We start from the raw sequence: 21,433 nt of genomic DNA, 5'->3' as shown, positions 1-21,433 counted from the left end.
CAAAATCTAAATATATCACATCCACTGGCTCTTCCCGATCCACTCTACTAGTTACATCTTCTAAAAGATTAATCAGACATGACTTTCCTTTCACAAATCCATGCTGACTTTGTCTGATGATTTCACCTCTTTCCAAATGTGCTGTTATCACATATTTCATAACCGACTCTAGCATTTTCCCCACCACCGGTGTCAGGCTAACCGGTCTATAATTCCCCGGTTTTTCTCTCCCTCCTTTTTTAAAAAGTGGGGTTACATTAGCTACCCTCCAATCCTCAGGACCTAATCCAGAATCTAAGGAGTTTTGAAAAATTATCACTAATGCATCCACTATTTCTTGGGCTACTTCTTTAAGCACTCCGGGATGCAGACCATCTGGCCCTGGGGATTTATCTGCCTTTAATCCCTTCAATTTACCTAACACCACTTCCCTACTAACATGTATTTCCCTCAGTTCCTCCATCTCACTAGACTCTCGCTCCCTTACTATTTCCGGAAGATTATTTATGTCCTCCTTAGTGAAGACAGAAGCAAAGTAGTTATTCAATTGGCCTGCCATGTCTTTGTTCCCTATGATCAATACACCTGTTTCTGACTGTAAAGGACCTACATTTGTCTTGACCAATCTTTTTCTTTTCACATATCTATAAAATCTTTTACAGTCAGTTTTTATGTTCCCTACCAGCTTTCTCTCATAATCTTTTTTCCCCTTTCCTTTGTCCTCCTCTGCTGGTCTCTGAATTTCTCCCAGTCCTCAGGTGTGTCGCTTTTTTTGCTAATTTATATGTTTCTTCTTTGGACTTGATACAATCCCTAATTTCCCTTGTCAGCCACGGGTGCACTACCTTCCCTGGTTTATTCTTTTGCCAAACTGGGATGAACAACTGTTGTAGTTCATCCATGCGATCTTTAAATGCTTGCCATTGCATATCCACCGTCAACCCTTTAAGTATCATTTGCCAGTCTATCTTAGCTAATTCACATCTCACACCTTCAAAGTTACCCTTCTTTAAGTTCAGAACCTTTGGTTCTGAATTAACTATGTCACTCTCCATCTTAATGGAGAATTCCACCATATTATGGTCACTCTTACCCAAGGGGTCTCGCACGACAAGATTGCTAACTAACCCTTCCTCATTGCTCAATACCCAATCTAGAATGGCCTGCTCTCTAGTTGGTTCCTCGACATGTTGGTTCAGAAAACCATCCCGCATACATTCCAAGAAATCCTCTTCCTCAGCACCCTTACCAATTTGGTTCACCCAATCTATATGTAGATTGAAGTCACCCATTATAACTACTGTTCCTTTATTGCATGCATTTCTAATTTCCTGTTTAATGCCATCCCCAACCTCACTACTACTGTTAGGTGGCCTGTACACAACTCCCACCAGCGTTTTCTGCCCCTTAGTGTTATGCAGGTGCAGGTGCTATTTTGAGATTTGGGATATTTTGTAGATCACAAAATTGGATTTAATATTGTGTCAAGAATTTTTACCCTACTAAAGCACCCATCATTAAGTCCAGTGTTTTATGATTTACACAGACAGTGAACAGAAATATCACAAAACAGGTATAAATCATTATTTCCAATAATTAATTCAGCCACTATGAACACCAGTCATAAATGACAACATTGTTCTATACAGTTGTCATAGGATTTCCCATTCTTAATGCACTTAAGAATGATTGTCACTTAAAAAAAAGTAAAGTTGCTTTCTCCCTCATTTACAGATTCATTTGCATGTAGTTTATCAAAATGGCAGAGGATTAATGAAAGAAGCTTGGAGGAGTGGCATTGGGCATTGAAAAAGAATTAATGGAAAATTATTGTAAATTGTACTCATTGTTTGAAAAAATAATTTTGTTACAAATCATATCAATTTAGGTAAACATACTTTCAAAAATTTACATACAAGGTACTCTATAGATACTCACTGGTCCTTTCAACTGGAACAGTAGCTAATAAAACTCATGAAATCATGCCTAAAAGTGAGATATAAAAATAAAAATAACTTCTCCATAAACATAAAAGACTTTATGTAATCCAATTAATAGTCAAACCATTTAATATCTTACAGTCACACTTCTACTCATGGATCCAACAATATTAAGTTAAAATCCATAATGGATTGAACAATTTGTGAATCACATACATATCTTTCAACAGCTATGCAATAATAGCTATGAAATTACAAATCTATTGAAACAATACCATATATTGATGATATTACTATTGTTTGCTGACAGAAGCAATGGAGGAGTAGACAACTGGATATTAAAACAGAATATTAAGAAAATCTTAAACAGAATATCAAAGTTCATTTTACAAATTCCATGTTCTTAGATGAAATTAGAAGTTCAACATAAATGTAGCAACTGAGGCTCACTGTTATGGCACATAAATTTTCTGTAATACTGAAGGTAACTGGAGAACAATACAGCCGGATAATATCTGACTAAAGTTGAAAAATTAAGTTCTTCTTACATTTTCCATCCACACTGAAGTATTGCAAAATATTAAACATGCTTTTGTATGATAAAGCTTGTGGTTTGCAGATGTATCAATCCCAACTTGCACTAGATACTAAAATGGCATAATTTACTAGGTAACTGTTATTCCATCTTTTACCCTCAGTCTCTAATCAAAAGTTCATAGTTGGTTGTAAATTCTGAAATGGAATTATATTGTAAGTTAGTCTCAGACAGATATTGTGGAGTTAATGTGCAGTTGTTATGCTAGTTATTTTGTCAACTGTGTAACCTTGAAGTCAGTTGCAAAAAAAGTTCTGGGTATTCATGCCTGGACAGATATCATGATATTGTGAATTATGTTTTGGATCAACCATATACCTTTTAAAATGCTATTATACAGTACATGGATTATGATTTTAACTCAAGTATGTACTCAAAACTTCCAACATCGTCATCATCACCTGAGGACTCTGGTTCATGATAGCTTATTTTGGTGAAACAGAAGTCAGGATGGTACCTTGACAAATATATTGGGAGCACACCACTTCACAAGCTACCTACACACTTGCTCTGTCAGCATCTCCTGCCCATCTGTGGATGGTTGCGGCTTGCACGTTGGCCTCATTAGCCATTACAGAACCCACAGGCAGATTTGAAGTGTCAGTTCTCAATCTTGAGGAGTGAAAGTCTAAGGAGTAAAAGAAAATTATGATGCTACAAATGTGACAAACTAGTACAAATTGGTATCAGGAATGCACTGTACCTGGCTGCAACATACTTCAGAGCCAGATTTGGATATAAAATGAGTGATATTGCCACTGCAGGATTAATGAATACTTAAAAATTATTTCCCATCATATTTAAAATAACAACTCCATCCAACTTCACATGGCCATATGTATCAGTGGAAAAGAAACCAGAGTGTTGAAATCATCTCACACTATCATTAGAATCATGGACATCTAATCACATACATGCAACTTCTAGGAAATCGGCATATCAGTATAGTTTATAAATTGATAATGTGCTAATATCCAAACCTCACTATTCGACCTGCATCCTATCCAGTAACACTTCCTCATACAAGTGGTCCTATACTGAATTTTGCTCTACAGATATCATTTTCAACAAATTCTACCTGTTATTTACTACTTTAAACTAAGTTAACTAGTCAAATTACTAAAATAACAAAACTTTTATTAATACAAGGTTAAGCAGAAAATCAATGCTGAGATGGCCATATACATTATGATGCTGCCTATCTGTTTCAGTGAAGTAATAGTGTTCTTCTCAACTGATCACCGGAATTGACACACTTTCATTCTTCACAACTTTTCTCAGAACAAGCTCCAATAGAACTATCATCTTCATACTTTCTCTCTGTGCTGTCCTCAGAGGATTTACTGCAGCAATCATATGTTCTTCCTGCTGATCCGAGACGGGTTCGGCACCGCGCTCCAGGTTGGTACAACTGCATAGCTGGACGGTCCTGTACAATCAGAATCAGGAAAAGTACTGTGCAAACCCATGCAGGTGCATTGTGATACATGTTTTATAAGCAGTGCAATTTCAGTGTGACAATGTAATGTCAAGCAGAAGAACATAGAAAATTCCAAAAGATGGTTCTTTAATGCATATTATTTTATGAACAGTCAAATGCATGTGAACCTTAATGAAATTCAGATTTTATAGAAATCAACTTCAACCTGGAGGCTAAATTAGTCATGGAATCATAGAATTGCACAACATGCCATTTAGCCCACTCGTCCACACTGAACCAATGGGCACCCTTCAGTATTAATCCCATCTCCTAGCACTTGGTCCAAAGCCTTCCATATCAAGATGATTCAGGTGCTCATCTAGACACTTTTTAAATGCTATAATTGACCCAGCTTCGACCACTGTCTCAGGCAATGTATTTCAGGTACATACTACTATTTGTGTAGAAAGTGCCTATCCTATCTCCTCCAACTTTCTTCACCCTGACTTGAATCTGTTCTCTAGGTTTATCTACCACTGAAATGGGGAAAATTTTCCTGCAGAACACCCTATCTTTCCCCCTCAGAATTTTATATATCTCAGTAATGTGCTCCGTTAACTACCTCCACTGCAGAGAGAACAGCCCTAGCTTCGCCATATAATGACAATGTTCAAGTGAATGTCCTCTGCACTCTCTCAGCAATATCACAGCCTTCCAACAGCATGGTGATTAGAATTGCATGTAGTATTCCAGCTGTCTGACCAAGGACTTATAAAGTTGGAGCATAACTTCTGTACTCAACACACCAACTAATGAAGGCCACTATCCTATATGCCTTTCTGACCACATAATCTACTTGTGTTGCCACCTTCAAGAATCTATGGACTTCTACTTTCAGGTCCCTCTGTTCCTCAGTACTTCCCAAGACCCAATCCATCATACTATTCATTTATTTTCAGTAAAGATTTAAAAATCCCAGCCTGAGTCCCAGCAATCTTTTCCCTTGTCTACCATAGCAGCCTGGGATAAATCCCAACAGGTCCTCTGGATTTATCCACCACTGAACTGTCAAGGCATAGCATATCTTCTCTTTTATTTATGAAGATCTGCACTATAATCTGTTACATTTAATTATCTGTTAATGAAAGTCTAAAATATCTCAAGAAATTAAATTCCTTTTCTTGAATTTATGCAGGGATATTTATAACCATGCAACAGGTACAGCACGGAAACAGGCCATCTCGGCCCTTCTAGTCCGTGCCGAACGCTTACTCTCACCTAGTCCCACCGACCTGCACTCAGCCCATAACCCTCCATTCCTTTCCTGCCCATATACCTATCCAATTTTACTTTAAAAGACAATATTGAACCTGCCTCTACCACTTCTACTGGAAGCTTGTTCCACACAGCTACCACTCTCTGAGTAAAGAAGTTCCCCCTCGTGCAATCCCTAAACTTTTGCCCCTTAACTCTTAACTCATGTCCTCTTGTTTGAACCTCCCCTACTCTCAATGGAAAAAGCCTATCCACGTCAACTCTATCTATCCTCCTCAATTTTAAATACCTCTATCAAGTCCTCCCTCAACCTTCTATGCTCCAAAGAATAAAGACTTAACTTATTCAACCTTTCTCTGTAACTTAGGTGCCGAAACCCAGGTAATATTCTAGTAAATCTTCTCTGTACTCTCTCTTTTGTTGACAACGTTCCTATAATTTGGTGACCAGAACTGTACACAATACTCCGAATTTGGCCTCATCAATGCCTTGTACAATTTTAACATTACATCCCAACTCCTATACTCAATGCTCTGATTTATAAAGGCCAGCATACCAAAAGCTTTCTTCACCACCCTATCCACATGAGATTCCACCTTCAGGGAACTATGCACCATTACTCCTAGATCACTCTGTTTTACTGCATTCTTCAATGCCCTACCATTTACCATGCATGTCCTATTTGGATTATTCCTACCAAGATGTAGCACCTCATACTTATCAGCATTAAACTCCATCTGCCATCTTTCAACCCACTCTTCTAACTGGCCTAAATCTCTCTGCAAGCTTTGAAAACCTACTTCATTATCCACAACACCACCTATCTTAGTATCATCTGCATACTTACTAATCCAGTTTACCACCCCATCATCCAGATCATTAATGTATAGGACAAACAACATTGGACCCAGTACAGATCCCTGAGGCACACCACTTGTCACCGGCCTCCAACCCGACAAAGTTATCCACCACTATACTTTGGCATCTCCCATCCAGCCACTGTTGAATCCATTTTACTACTTTAATATTAATACCTAACGACTGAACCTTCCTAACTAACCTTCTGTGCGGAACCTTGTCAAAGGCTTTTCTGAAGTCAAACTTACAGGCCGATAATTGCTAGGTTTACTCTTAGAAACCTTCTTAAACAATGGAACCACATGAGCAATATGCCAGTCCTCCGGCACCATCCCCATTTCTAATGACATTTGAAATATTTCTGACAGAGCCCCTGCTATTTCTACACTAACTTCCCTCAAGGTCCCAGGGAATATCCTATCAGGACCCAGAGACTTAGCCACTTTTATATTCCTTAAAAGCGCCAGGACTTCCTCTTTTCTAATCGTCATACTTTCCATAACTTCCCTACTTGTTTTCCTTACCTTACACAATTCAATATCCTTCTCCTTAGTGAATACTGAAGTAAAGAAATTGTTCAAAATCTCCCCCATCTCTTTTGGCTCTACACATAGCTGTCCACTCTGATTCTCTAAGGGACCAATTTTATCCCTCACTATCCTTCTGCCATTAATATAACTATAGATACCCTTTGGATTTATTTTCACCTTACTTGCCAAAGCAACCTCGTATCTTCTTTTAGCTTTTCTAATTTCTTTCTTAAGATTCTTTTTACATTCTTTATATTCCTCGAGCACTTCATTTACTCCATGCTGCCTATGTTTATTGTAGATACCTCTCTTTTTCCGAACCAAGTTTCCAATACCCCGACCTAACAGGAACATAAAGATTCTGTACCCTCAAAATTTCACCTTTAAATGACCTCCATTTCTCTATTACATCCTTCCCATAAAATAAATTGTCCCAATCCACTCCTTCTAAATCCTTTCACATCTCCTCAAAGTTATCCTTTCTCCAATCAAAAATCTCAACCCTGGGTCCAGTCCTATGCTTCTCCATAATTATATTGAAACTAATAGCATTGTGATCACTGGACCCGAAGTGCTCCCCAACACATACCTCTGTCACCTGACCTATCTCATTCCCTAACAGGAGATCCAACACTGTCCCTTCTCTAGTTGGTACCTCTATGTATTGCTGCAAAAAACTATCCTGCACACATTTTACAAACTCCAAGCCATCCATCCCTTTTACAGTATGGGCTTTCCAGTCTATGTGTGGAAAATTAAAATCTCCCACAATCACAACCCCATGCTTACTACAAATATCTGTTATCTCCTTACAAATTTGCTCCTCCAATTCTCACTCCCCATTAGCTGGTCTATAATACACCTCTATAAGTGTTACTACACCTTTCCCATTCCTCAATTCCACCCAAATAGCCTCCCTAGACGAGCCCTTAATCTATCCTGCCAGAGCAGTAATATTTTCTCTGCCAAGCAATGCAACATCTTCCCCTCTTGTCCCTCCGACTCTATCACACCTGAAGCAACAAAATCCAGGAATATTTAGTTGCTAATCACACCCCTCCTGCAACCATGTTTCACTAATAGCTACAACATCATATTTCCAGGTATCAATCCATGCTCTAAGCTCATCCACCTTTCTTACAATGCTCCTAGCATTAAAATAAATGCATTTAAGAAATTCTCCACCTCTTACTCTCTGTTTATTACTAACGGTGCAAACAACTTTACTATCTTCTTTTTCTTCCTTCTCCCATATATCTGTTCCTACACTCTGGTTCTCCTCCCCCCTTGTATCTAGTTTAAATCCACCGAAGCCTCTCTAGCAAACCTACCTGCAAGAATATTTGCCCCCCTCCAGTTTAGATGTAACCCGTCCAACCAGAACAGGTCCCAACTTCCCTGGAAAACTGCCCAAATATCTATAAATCTGAAGCCCTCCCTCCTGCATCATGTCTTCAGCCACGTGTTGTTCTGCGCTATCTTACTATTTCTAAACCCGCCTGCACGTGGCACTGGTAGCAATCCTGAGACTGCTATCCTGGAGGTCCTGTCCTTTAACTTGGTGCCTAACTCCCTAAACTCACCTTTCAGAACTTCTTCACTCTTCCTACCCACGTCATTGGTCCCCACATGGACCCTACATGTGTCAACAACTCTCCAAACGTTTCAATTGTTCTCAAATGGTAAGAGATAATGATGTGATATTGCAATGAAATTAGGGCAGGAAACAAGCAACTGGATTTTCACCAAAATGATCAACAGCAAATATAAATGGAATATTTTGACAAATGTGAGTCTAATTTACACCCAATACAGAAAATTGTTAGCCATATTCACAGCAGATTTAATTTATGAAATGCAGAGTCTCTTTTTCTAGATCAAAATTCTGCATACTAAGAAAGTAATAGTGAAAGAAGCTTTACTGATTTTAGGTAACATTTTGTGTATATTTTACCATATTTTTTTGGCCAGTGGAACCAATCAATAAATCAAAAAATAGTACATCTCCTATTGCAGTGTCCTAATTACAATTCTTTATAATTTTATTATGACCTCATTGATTTTCTTTATTAACAATGCATTGAATTTAATTATCATATGCTCCTTAACAACCTTATTTATCAATCTACAACTTCAGGGATTTGTGAGTAGACATTCAAAGTTTCTCTTCACTTCTCAGCATTTCATAACTGTATATTCCTTTGCCCTTCCAAATGCACCATCCCACCTTTTTTAATGGATTGAGTTCATATATCTACCTGACCAAACCATTGATAATGATCTGCGCTCTATAATTTTCTTTACTATCAAATACATGGACAAATTTTGCAGCATCCTTAATTCTTAACAATGCCATTGTTGATTCAAATATTGAAATAAAATACAGCTTGTTCTGATACCTGTGTTATCTCCTGGAAATTGTCTTCATGCAAAAAAAAATCCCTGACTTTCCACAGAGGTAATTTTGGATCCAACTTGCTACTTTGCTTTGAAAACGATTGTGTTAGTCTTGGATACTTATTAAATTTTTTTTCCCGGAAAACCTACATATCTCCTACCTGCTTTTTTAAACCTTGGTTTAGCACTCATCTAAAATGTGATTTTCAATCTGATTGAGGATTATTGACAGTCTTAATCCCATCGTTCTCTTTGGATTCTGCCTTAATGCCGCATGTTCTCTGTTGTTGTTCATTCTTACTCAGCCCTAATAATTAGCCGTTCAGACATGGCAGTTTTTTTTATCAACCCCATTCTCCTTCTTTCTTCCCTTAAAAATCTTAACCCCTCCCCCCAGCAATAAAAAACCTTCAGTCATCTACTTCCATCTTCTCTCCCTCAACCACAAATTTAATTTTCCGTTTTATTAATTTTCTTCAACAATGTGATCTCCCCTGTACTGGGAAAATCAAGGTAGTTTAGGTGACAACTTTGAAGAGCACCTCTGTTCAGACCACAAAGGTTTATTTTCCAGTTGGTTCTCACTTTAATTCTCCATCCCTCTTTGATCTTCCACTCTATTCTAATGAGGATGATACAAATCGAAGGAAAGGCAACTCATTTGCAGATTCTGAACATTAACGTTGCACTCAACACTGAATTCAACTGAGCTCATCCGATGAACACATTATTCTTGCACCTTTCCTGTGAACTTTGGTTAGTTCACCTCCTACCTACACATTCACAAAATGTAACTTTTTTCACTAGCCTTTACTATCTTCCCTCACCAGGCACTATGATATTATGTCAATTTATTTCAGTCTCCATCTAATCACACACCTTCCATTTTCTTTGTACCATCCTTTCCCTTTCTGTTTATCTTAAAAAAAAACATACTTTAAATCTATTTTTGTCAGTTGATGAATAATTATTAACCTGAAACATTGACTCTGTTTCTTCATGGATGCTGCCTGATTTCCCATATTTTGTTTCTATTTCAGATTTCTCAAATCTGCAACACTGTTACTGTATTTTTCTGATATTTGATACATTTAGTGTAACCTTTTTAACCACGGATGATATAAATTCAATTTTCTTAAAGCTGAGGAGAGTAGTATAATAACTTCTCAGGCTCCGCTGCATGTATTGCTCATTATGGATTTACAAGTTGGATTTTCTTATACATTTATGATAATGCTTTCCACTATTTTTCTTACACAGCAACATACACAAAATGCTGAAGGAGCTCAGCAGACCAGGCAACATCTACGGAAAAAAGTACATCAACTGCCGAGTTCCTCCAGCATTTTGTACGTGTTGCTCAGATTTCCAGCATCTGCAGATTTTCTTTTGTTTGTGATTTTTCTTACACAGTTTAGTCCTTGGTGTTCTGCCATATTTTGCTTCATAGTTCTAACTAGATCTGTCAACACCTCATGATCTAGAACATCACTAGTTATCAAAAAATACTCTTTTGGACTATACACTTAATTGCATTAAGTATCATTGACTATTGGTGGAAATTTTTAAATATTTTGTTTGAAAAATGGAGGGTTATGGGGTAGTGTGGGTTTAGTACTTTTTTAAAGGATTATATGGGTTAGCACAACATGGAGGGCTGAAGGGCCTGTACTGTGCTGTAGTGTTCTACGGTTCTATGGAAACATCTGTAGGTGTTTACTGCACCAAACACTATATAGAAAAGAAAGGTTGGCTAACATTTAAGTGAACTGGAACAGCTTGGTATGCCATACAGATATTACAGTAGGGAAATGTGACAGATATTTGATATCCATGGTAGGGCAGAAAGCCAAAAGTGGCAAAATTAGCATATGGGAAAATTATGAAGAAGAAGCAACAAAATCTTAGAAGGAACATAGAAAGTACAAAGCATATATAGGAGAAAAACAAGTACAGAATTGTGGGATTGAGGCAAGATCAGCTACGTGAGAGAATGAATAGTACAACTGTGATAGATGCACACAGTGGCCACTTTATTAGGTACCTCCTTTACATTCATGGTCTTCTGCTGCTGTGGCCCATTCCCTTCAAGGATTCAACATGTTGTGCATTCAGAGATTCTATTCTGTACATCACTGTTGGAATGTGTGGTTATTTGAATTACTGTCACTTTCTTGAACCAGTCTGGCCATTTGCCTCTGACCTCTCATTAACAAGACATTTTCACTCACAAAACTGCTGCTCACTGGATGTGTTTTGGTTTTCTGTACCATTTTCTGTAAACTCTAGAGACTGTTGTGCATGAAAATCCCAGGAGATCAGCGTTTCTGATCTCCACACTGTCTGGCATCAACAATTATTCTATGTTCAAAGTAATTTAGTTCACATTTTTTTTCCATTCTGATGTTTGGTCTGAACAACTGAACTTCTTGATCACTTCTGCACGCATTGAGTTGCTGCCACATGAGTGGCAGATTATATATTTGCACTAACAAGCAGGTGTATGGAATAAAATGGCCCCTGAGTTATTTAGTAGAAGTGACATGCAGTCCATATGCAAGCCTAGTTTGGAAGGCAATCTTGTCTGCTAGAGCCCTAGAGCTCCATGGCTATCCCACACAAGTGTTGGAAAGCTTCTATAAACAGAGGACAGATTATAGAAAAAGAATGGTGAACAGTGTGGAGCCCAAAAAAGCCAGTCTAAGAGACTTCATTGCCAAAAATACTGCATAGAGAAGTGAAATAAAAGAAGAGAAGCAAAAGTGATGAAAGTAAAATTGAGGGAGCCAAGAACAACTCAATTACTAAGCGATGAATATGATTGTTTCATCATCATTGATCTTTGGGTAAATCCCACAGTGTAAGCAGGAGTCTGAGGAGGGGCTTGCTGAGGCAGCAACAGTGTACTTTCATGAAAGTATTTTAAAAAATACATATGTATTGAGGCTTCCTAGTTGAGTACCTAGACTGTACATGAAATTGCTAATCCTGACCAAAGTGAGCCTAATGTCAGATCTAGTCAAACAGTTAAGTTTGTGAGAAGTCTTTTGACTTGCAAGTGCAAGGAGCTGAGGATGCCAAAAAAGTATCACCATCACTTAAAGAATTGTGTCTTCGTACAGAGCCCCAGGAATCAGTGACCCATGTGATGAATCTCCCCGCAGATGCTGTTTGACCAGCTGAGTACTTACATAATTTTGATAAAAACAAGATCATTTTAAATATTTGGTACTTATGGATTTTTGTACAGATGTAAAAAAAAACAAAACAGTAGATCCTGAAAAACATATCTATGAAGAAACATTTTTTCGTGTTCTGCAATTCTATTCAATTTCATGACATTAACCTTTTATTCAACAAGTAAAAATGTTGAAAGAGGTTTTTGAAAAATACTGCTTGACATTGTCTGTGAATTCTGTGACATAGTTATGAGAATCATGTTATAATGTACAGTTTTAATGCATCCTTGAAGGTTCTTTAAAATTGATTTTCAATTAGTCTCCAGTCATTTTCAAATTAACTGTAGGGCAGACAATAATCCTTGGAGGTGCACATCCATTTAAGAGACAAAGCATTAAATTTCAAGGGTAATGACATTGAATTTGAAGATGGATGAAGCAGTTTCACCACCCTTGCATTGTCAAAGTAACAAAGATTGGAAATAAGTGAAAATTTAAAATACAGACCTATGTTTTTTATTTAATATTTCTGACCTAGAAACATTCAACCTAATTAATGGTCTACACAAGTCCTTTACCTATTGAAATCAAAAAAATGTCCATATTGTTTCTGGCTTTTCAAAGGAGACACAAAGAACCACCTATAAGAACTAAGAGCTTAAAGAGTAAGTATCTGAAGGAAATACACATTAGTAAAGAAATAATGCTAGGGAAATTAAATGTTAACCAATCTGGAGAGGTTTATCATTTATATCTAAGAACATAAAAAAGAAGTTGCCCTGGAAATATTGAATGTAATGGTGATATTTTCAAAAATTCTTTTGACTTCAGAGAAGATCCTACAGCTGAACAGTGTCAAATGCAACTACAGTGCTTTAAAAAGGAAATGATTAAAAAGATGGATTATACACAGTATCAGTAAACCAATAGTGCTAGAATCTAATGTTAAAGATGCAATAGTGGGGTTAGACAGAGGGAACAAGAATTATCAAAAGGAAATAATTAACAAATCTACTGCAGTGTTTAAATAGAAGATGTAATTATTATAATAGGTAATAGGGAACCAACTGGATAGGGCATTTCTGGAAAATGTACATTGAAGTTGAGCTACCAACAATGAGTTTGTCCCATATGCTCACATTTTGCCCACATCCCACTATACCTTTCCAATCCTTGTACCTATCTAAATGTTTTCCAAACATCTCTACCATTTCTTCTGGCAGCTTATTGCATATGCCCACCACATTCTGTGTGGAAAAACTTGTCAATCAAGACTCCTTTAAATCTTTCCCCTCTAGTTTTAGACTCCCCTACACTGGCCACAAAAGATTATAACCATTCAACTTATCTATATCTCTCACGATTTTATAAACCCCTTTAAGGTCACCCCCTCAGCCGGCAAAAACAGACCAGTCTATCCAATTTTTCATAACTCAAACTTTGAGTCCTGGTAATATCCTCATGAATTTTTTCTGAACCCTTTCTAGCTTAATGACATCCTTTCCATGAACACAAGAAATTCTGCAGCTGCTGGAAATCGAGAGCAACACACATGCTAGAGGAACTCAGTAGGTCAGGCAGCATCCATGAAAATGAATAAACAGATGATGTTTTGTGCTGAGCCCCTTCAGAACTGGAAAGGAAGGGGGAAGATGCCAGAATAAAATGGCAGGAGGGATGGAAAGGAGATAGCTAGGTGATAGGTGAAGTCAGATGGGTATGAAAGGTAAAGGGCTGGCAAGAAAGGATTCTGATAGGAGAGAAGAGTGAACCATAGGAGAAAGGTAAGGAGGAGGGGACCTGGGGGAGGTGATAAGCAGGTGAGAAGAGGTAAGAGGCTAGAGTGGGGAATAGAAGAGGGGAGAGGGAGGGAGGGAGGGAGGGAGAGTAGAGAGAGGGAATCCAGCAGATTCACAGGTGAAGTGCTACCTCATCTGAGAGGACTGTTTGGGGCTCTGAATGGAGGTAAGGGGGGAGGTGAATATGCAGTTGTAGCATTTGGCCACTTGCAGGGATAAGTGCCAGGAGGGAGATTAGTGGGCAGGGACAAATGGACAAGGGAATCATGGAGGGCGCAATCCCTGTGGAAAGTGAGGGGTGGGGGAGGTAAGGATATGTTTATTGGTAGGTGTGAATTCAGAGGCTGATGGGGTGGTAGGTAAGGACAAGGGAAACTCCATCGCTGTTGCGATGGCGGGAAGATAGTGTGAGTGAGGATATTTGGGAAATGGTAGAGTTTCGGGTGAGGGCAGAACCAATGGTGGATCCTTTCCATGAGCTAGTTGACCAGCACTGCACACAATAATCCAACTGTAGATTTGTGTACAGTTTTGATCTTCCTTATGTGGATGGGTGTTCTTGGCATGGAAGGAGTGCAACAAAAGGTTCACTAGACTGATTCTGAAATGGCAAAATGTATTCATGAAGATAGGTTGCATTCATTAGGCCCACAGTCACTGAAGCTCAAAGCAATGAGAGAAGGTCTACTAGAAACTTATAAAAATGCTAACGGGACTAGACAAACTAATTGTAGGGAGGATTCAAAAAGGGAAATAGGGACAAACCTGGAATCTATGGACTGGTGAGTGACACATCAGTTACTGGACAGGATTCTTAGGGATAAGATTTATGAGCATTTGGAAAACCATGGCCTAATCATGGACATTAAACATGGTTTTGTGCAGGACAAATTGTGTCTTATTAATTTGACTGAGTTTTGTTGAAGAAGTTACAAAGGGGATTGATAAAGCTAGAACTGTGGAACTTGTCTACATGGATTTTAATAAGGAGTTTGTCAAGCTTCCACATTGGAGGCTCATCCAGAATATTAAGACGCATGGCATTCATGGAAAATTGGCTGTTTGGATTCAGAATTGGCTTGCCTATAGAGGACAGACGGTAGCATTGAGAGGACTTATTCTGGGCTGGAGGTCTGTGACTCATGGTGTTTTGCAGAGGTCTGTAGAGGTACATCTAATGTTTGTGATGGATATAAATGATGTAAATGAGTGGGTTAGTAAAATTTACAGATGGTACATGATGGTGTTGAGGGTAGTTTAAAAGACTGGCAAAGGATACAGCAGGATATCGATCAGTTGCAGACTGGGTGGAGAAATGGCAGATGAAGTTTATCTCAGTCAAATGTGAAGTGTTGCACTTCGGAAGAACAAGTGTAAAGAGACAGTACACTATTAATGGGAAGACCCTTACCACTGTCCAAGACCATACTCTCTGAAGTGGCTGCACAGTTTGGTAGGGTGGTAAAGAAGACATATGGCAGCTTGCCTTCATTAGTCGAGAGAGTGAGATCACAAGTCATGAAGTTATGGTGCAAATGTATAAAACTAGTTAGGCCAGTTCTGGAGAATTGCATTCATCTCTGTTTGCCCCATTATAGGAAGGACGCCAAGGCTTTGGAGAGGGTACAGAAGAGAGTTACCAGGCTGCTACATGCAATAGAGGGCATGCCACTTTAAGGAGAGTTTGGACAAACTTGGGTTGTTTTCTCTGGAGTGGTAGAGGCTGAGGGGAGATCTAATAGAGGTTTACAAAATTACGTGAGGCATAGCTAGAGGAGACAGCCAGTATCTTTTTACCAGAATTGGAACTGGGTATACATTTAAAGTGAGGGGGGAAAATTTAAAGGAGATGTAAGGGGCATTTTTTAAAAAACAGAAAGTGGACACTTGGAATGCGTTGCCTGGGTGGTGGTGGAGGCAAATATGTCCTGCTCGTCCATTGTTGTTGACCATCAGTCGACACCATCTGTTGACTTTGAGACTGGATGCAGTATGTCTGAAGATGACTGGTCAGGCCAATTTGGGCATGGAATGTCCTGGCACATGTTGGGCAGACGTGTGTAGGCACTGCAGTTGTTGCGCTAATGGCTCTGGACTTGCACAGCTTGTGTTTATATTGTGCTTCAGCAGTATGCCTTGCTTTGTAAGCTTGACAGCCTTGTGGATGAGGCCGCGCCAGGTAGGGTGGTTTTGTGCCAGCATTTCCCAGGAGGTTGCGTCTATGTTCAAGCGACTTCAGGGAGGCCTTTAGTGTGCGTCTTTGTAACGTTTCTTCTGCCCTCCATGCAAGCGTCTTCCTGCAGAGAGTTCTCCAAAAAAGAGCTGCTTGAATATGCGATCGTCCGGCATATGGATGACATGACCTGCCCACCAGGTCTGTGCTCTCATCAGCAGTGGTAGACTTGCTCTAGAGAGAGCTTCAGTGTTTGGTGCTTTGTCTTGCCATCTGATGCCTAATATGATAGGCAAATATGATAGCAGCATTGAAGGGGCTCTTAGATGGGCACAAGGATACGTATTTTGTGCAGGTAGAAGGGATTAATTTACTTGAACATATAATTGCTACTTTAATTAGTTTAACACAATATTGTGGACCTAAAGGCCTGTTCCTATACTGTACTGTTCTTTGCTGTTGGGTGTTCCTGATGCCAAAACCAGGAGGATAGGGCATCAGGATGCAATGTAAGTTATTTAACACTGAAACATTTCTTTACTCAGAAGAATGAACTCTTCCAAGATAGAAATGGAGATCCTGCATTAAATGCATTCAAGAAGGAGGCAGACATATTGCTTGGTACCTAAGGAATATGTGAAGAAGCTGGGAAATGGATGTTCAGAGCTAATGTGGAATAGGCCTGTGGTGAACTACATATACCTGTCTGGACACGCCCCCTGATGACTGCTCCTGTGGCTCCTCCCACAGACCCCTGTATAAAGGTGATGGAGGTCTGAGCCCGGCCTCTCTGTCTCCAGGATGTAGTATAGTGGTCAATCACTGCTTGTTCCTTCTTCCAGTCAATAAAAGCCGATACCTCGCTTTTACATCTCAGAGTGAGTTATTGATGGTGCATCAAGGCCTTAAGCATTGAATAACCCGCTTCTGTTCCAGCTCCTATTTACTATGCTGTAATGTTTCAATAAGCTAAATGCTATCTTCACCATGAAATGTAGGCTGATGCATAAAGTGAATTTTAGTCATGAACCAAAGAATACATGATATAAAAAGAGATGGAAATTTCAATTTTTATACTTGATAGATGTATATTCTCCTTCAGCAAAATATAGAGAATACTTTTAATGAACTTTGCACCTTCAATAATTCAAGACCTGTTTCTCTATCCAAAGTTAGATAAATTATAAGATAAACTAAGAACTATAATAGGGAATCCTTACAGCCTTAGAAAAATACCCTATGTTCCTAAGTCACATTGAAAATATTTTCCAAATGATAAATTGAATAAATCAATCTTACCAATTTAAACTACAAGCTCCGAACCAAGAACAGTCACAAGAACTGTTCAATGCATTCCTCAATACAGAAACAGGGTTCTTCTTTAAACTAGTGTAGATTTACCCAACACTATTTTTCCAGATATTTTCTGGTGTCTTCCTTATTTTAATGCCTTGCATTACACCAGCAATTTCCTAGAATACTTTGAGTTTTAGAAATCTGTTTATTGAGATAGCCTATTAAAACTATATACAGGCAAACCTCATGTTAGTGGGAACATGTTCCTAGAAAAGGACTAGATCATGATTTTCAGTAAAACAAAGCTACATCATCTGTACATATATTGCAAGATATAGATTTAAAAGAAGTGTTTATTTAAATACTTTTTTTCACCAGAAAAAATTGTAAGAGTGATTTATTATTCTGTATTCCAGATTTTTTGGTATTCCAGATTTTTTGGTAACTATCTGTGAATTTCGTAAGGGCTGATTTCTGTTTCCTGAACTATAATAAAATGGGTTCATTTGTACATTAATATTTTGTATTTCTTCAGTGATAATTCCTCAAAAATGTATCACTTAGTTAAAAAAGTTAAATAATGATTATATGGATATAAAAATAATTTCTCCCCATTCAAGAGCATGTTTAAAGGGTAGCAATTAAACTTTCCATAAGTAAGACCTTTCCTTAACCAGCTCTCTAAATCAATGTACTATTTCTGTCAAAGAATAATCTTAAAAAACACTAGTTAAAATACAAATTTTATTTAAAATTTTCCATCTTGTTTCAGAAACTGAAATGAAATTGCTCATTTCAAATAATTTTGAGATCATAAGTTCAGTAGTACTGGAAACTAAAGAACTCAACTTTACCTCCTTTTGTTAACTTTGAGAAAATTAAATCCTTTAATAAGCATAAATCTTCATCAGCGGTTACTTGTGGAATTAAAAGATATTTTTATTAATTTTTGAAATACTATTTTCTGCAGATTAGTAATTTTTAAGTCAAAACTTCAAATCATTTGGGTTATAATAAAAATTAATAACACGTTTTATCCCATTCTAAATATGAAGTTTAAAATGATACAATGAATTGAAACAATGCCTTAGAGGACTTGTTAATGCTATGTGTTGTCCTTGTTTCAAAGTATTTGACAACTAACTTGTGTATGCATTTAACTTCCAGTATTTTAGAATGTAGAACTTGAATATTCACTCCAATTAATGTTGCCAATACCATAGTAGCTTGAAAAAATGGTGACAGATACCTTATTTCTTATTCGTTCCCTTTTAGATCCCACGTCATCGTTTTTGTCTTCTTTACCCAGTTTGTCTATTTTCTCAGTACTGAAGATGTAGTTCAAGCTGTCTCCCTTCTTTTCTCTTTCATGTCCGTGTTCCTTCCCTCTTTTTGTCTCTTCTTCTTTAGTTCTCATAGCCCTCTCTACATCATATCGCTCTTTTTGCTTTCTGCGCTCATCCTCACGTCGTCTTTGTCGCTCTCGTTCTCGTTCTTTTTCCCTCAATCTTCTTTCCCGTTCCCTCTCTCTACGTTCTTTATCACTATCGTTTGGTGGTCTACGTAAAAATAAAATTTATCGTTAATTATGTTTCTTTTTTGGCATGCTGCCTGCAGTGACATATTTTAAATAATTATATTAAGGTAAATCAGGAAAACTTAAATACCATTTCTATTGTTTGTTATGTAACTCAAAGCAGCTGTAACAAAAAGGGCAGATCTTCTGCTACCCCAAGTTTTCTGATCATCTGTGCCCTGGACCATGCTTTTCTTCCAGCGTGGTCCAGGGAGCAGTCTTCCTCTGGGAGCCTGACTTCTAGCACATAGGCAAGGCCCAGACAACATTGGGTCTCCCTTACAGCAAGTGGCCGTCTGTTGTGACAAGACCGGCGTTGAAAGCAGCGAGGCCCCGTTCCCCTCTGCTTCTCAGCTGCCAGATCAGCTTTTTATACTGTCAACAAGCATTCAGTCAGGACCTGTCAAAAATTAAAAATGTTAAAAAAAATTAAACAAAAAATTGAAGTGTGAAAAAACACACATGTAAACAATTAAAACATTTAAATTAACCTATTCTCTGAAGTGCTAGGCCTAATCTTTCACTGAGAAGACTATTTACAGCCTTGGCCTGGTAATTGTTCAGTGGCTGGCATGTTCACTGGTAGAAGCAATACAAATTCGGTGAATATTTTCTCTCCTCAAAACTTAATTCTAAAATAATGTGAAGCTTTGACATTGCAAACAATACACAGTGCAAGTGTAGAAATTAATGGATGCTGTCCTATACATTTTAAACAACAATTTCTAATAACCATAAAAATCAGGTTGAAATAATTTATTATTTCACTTCAGTGGAAATAAGAACTGGGTGGGTTTTATGCCAGATATTGGATCAATTGCACCCATTTCACATAACTGCTTAAAGTTAAAATCATCCCTTAAGAGTCCCATAAATAACAAACTACTTGTTTCTCATTTCAGATCAATTACTTTCATTTCATTTACCTCAAATAACCTAGACTAACACTGAAGGCTGCACAGTAATTATTACTGTTTTATTATTCTGATAACTCTTAAATACTGTGTTTTTTATTACAATAATGATGTCAGACAATGATAGAACTTACTGCTCAGTGACAACAGAAATTATTGTTTTACAATGTAGCAATTTTTGTTCTTTATTCACAGAGCTATGGATAATCTTGCTTCTTTTATAATGTTAAAATATGTCTTTTTAACTCATGGATATAGATTTTTTTTGCTAGCAAAAACACCTCTAGCTAACACCTTTACCAAACAGCAGCGCTGAATAATATGGGTTTATTATATGTAAATAATAATGTGTAACATTTTGTAAGGGTGTAAAAGAGAATAGCATGGTAGAGAAAATAACAGCAACTGAAATAGACTAAAATAATGACCTTTATTACCAATGAAAATTGAAGTTTTGTTAGCAAATTTTAAAATTAATTTTTATTTTGAGGATGCTTGAAAATGAATGTTGCAGATTCCATTATGCCTGTAAAATTAAATCAGTAATAGAATCAGTACAGTTGTAAAGGAGTCCCTTAAAGTTAAACAATTTTCAGATTACTTTAATAAATAAAACTTTTGAAAGAAAACAAATCAATTAAATGTCCACATATTAAGCAAGCATTAATATTGCAGTTTCCACTTTCACTTCCAACGAGCAGGCAGACATAATTAACATAGTAAAAGAATGCTGATTTAAAAAAAAAACTCACTTATCTTTGACATCCTTCTGTATAATTTCTGATCGTTTTCCTGGACAGCATGATTTTTCCCACTTTCCTTTATCAGCGTCACCATCCTCTGCTTTCTCTTTCCATTTGTCCAAGTCCTGTTCTTCCTCCTTATCAACTTTTTTCAACAACTGAAGATTACAATGCAAGTTGATTATATAAAAAGTATATTATAAAATGTTACATTTTGGAATCAATTTGAACTTTCTTATCCTAGATCAATTTGACTTTGACACCTTGGAGCATGTTCTTAAGTGTTAATTCTTCAAACCTTCAGGAATGTCATACCTTGTCTTTTGCACAGGCAGCACTTTAGTAACACATACCGATGCAAACAAGAAATTTAATTTTACCATCAAACCTCATTTTAGTAATTTTTTTGATTATAACTATTTCATGAATTGCTATTAATTAATTTCAGCAGAGTATGATGATAGATTCTGTCCTTAAAGTTTGAAAAATAAGTGAATAGTACAGTATTTCTCACTTTCGTTCCTGATCTCCAATTTTGCTCTAGCTGGAGGAATAGTAGTAGCTCCTCTAGAACTTTGGTGGCATGCTAAGTGATCAGGATCTACTACTATTCCTTCAGCCCATGGCAATAGACAAGACTTTTTTTTTAACCTTATAAGTCTCCCCAAGGTACAGTCACCCCAATTGCAAACATATAGTCACAAGCAAGCTTCTGCTGGGAAGGGAAGCTATTCCCCC

At 37.6% G+C, this 21,433-nt stretch overlaps 1 protein-coding gene across 12 annotated transcripts in view; it reads right to left on the bottom strand.

The window, feature by feature from the left end:
• Window positions 1-2,041: 2,041 nt before the first annotated feature.
• The window catches only part of upf3a (UPF3A regulator of nonsense mediated mRNA decay), a 57,789-nt gene continuing 38,397 nt past the window's right edge, over window positions 2,042-21,433 (bottom strand). For 5 of the 12 annotated variants that reach the window (XM_059964338.1, XM_059964341.1, XM_059964342.1 and 2 more), the window contains 3 exons: window positions 20,705-20,853; window positions 18,712-19,021; window positions 2,042-3,964 (listed from right to left, as the gene is read on the bottom strand). In XM_059964338.1, the coding sequence (XP_059820321.1) occupies window positions 3,794-3,964; window positions 18,712-19,021; window positions 20,705-20,853 (630 nt within the window). In that variant the 3' untranslated portion in view covers window positions 2,042-3,793. Of the gene's footprint in view, window positions 3,965-18,711; window positions 19,022-19,129; window positions 20,479-20,704; window positions 20,854-21,433 lie in introns of those variants that run through there. The other 7 variants (XM_059964340.1, XM_059964344.1, XR_009511169.1 and 4 more) reach the window with 7 other exon arrangements.

Source organism: Hypanus sabinus, chromosome 3 (genome assembly GCF_030144855.1).
Source record: "Hypanus sabinus isolate sHypSab1 chromosome 3, sHypSab1.hap1, whole genome shotgun sequence".
In the NCBI taxonomy this organism is placed as follows: Eukaryota; Metazoa; Chordata; class Chondrichthyes; order Myliobatiformes; family Dasyatidae; genus Hypanus; species Hypanus sabinus.
Note: the sequence above shows the minus strand (reverse complement) of the source record. Positions and strands in the feature narration are given on the sequence as shown.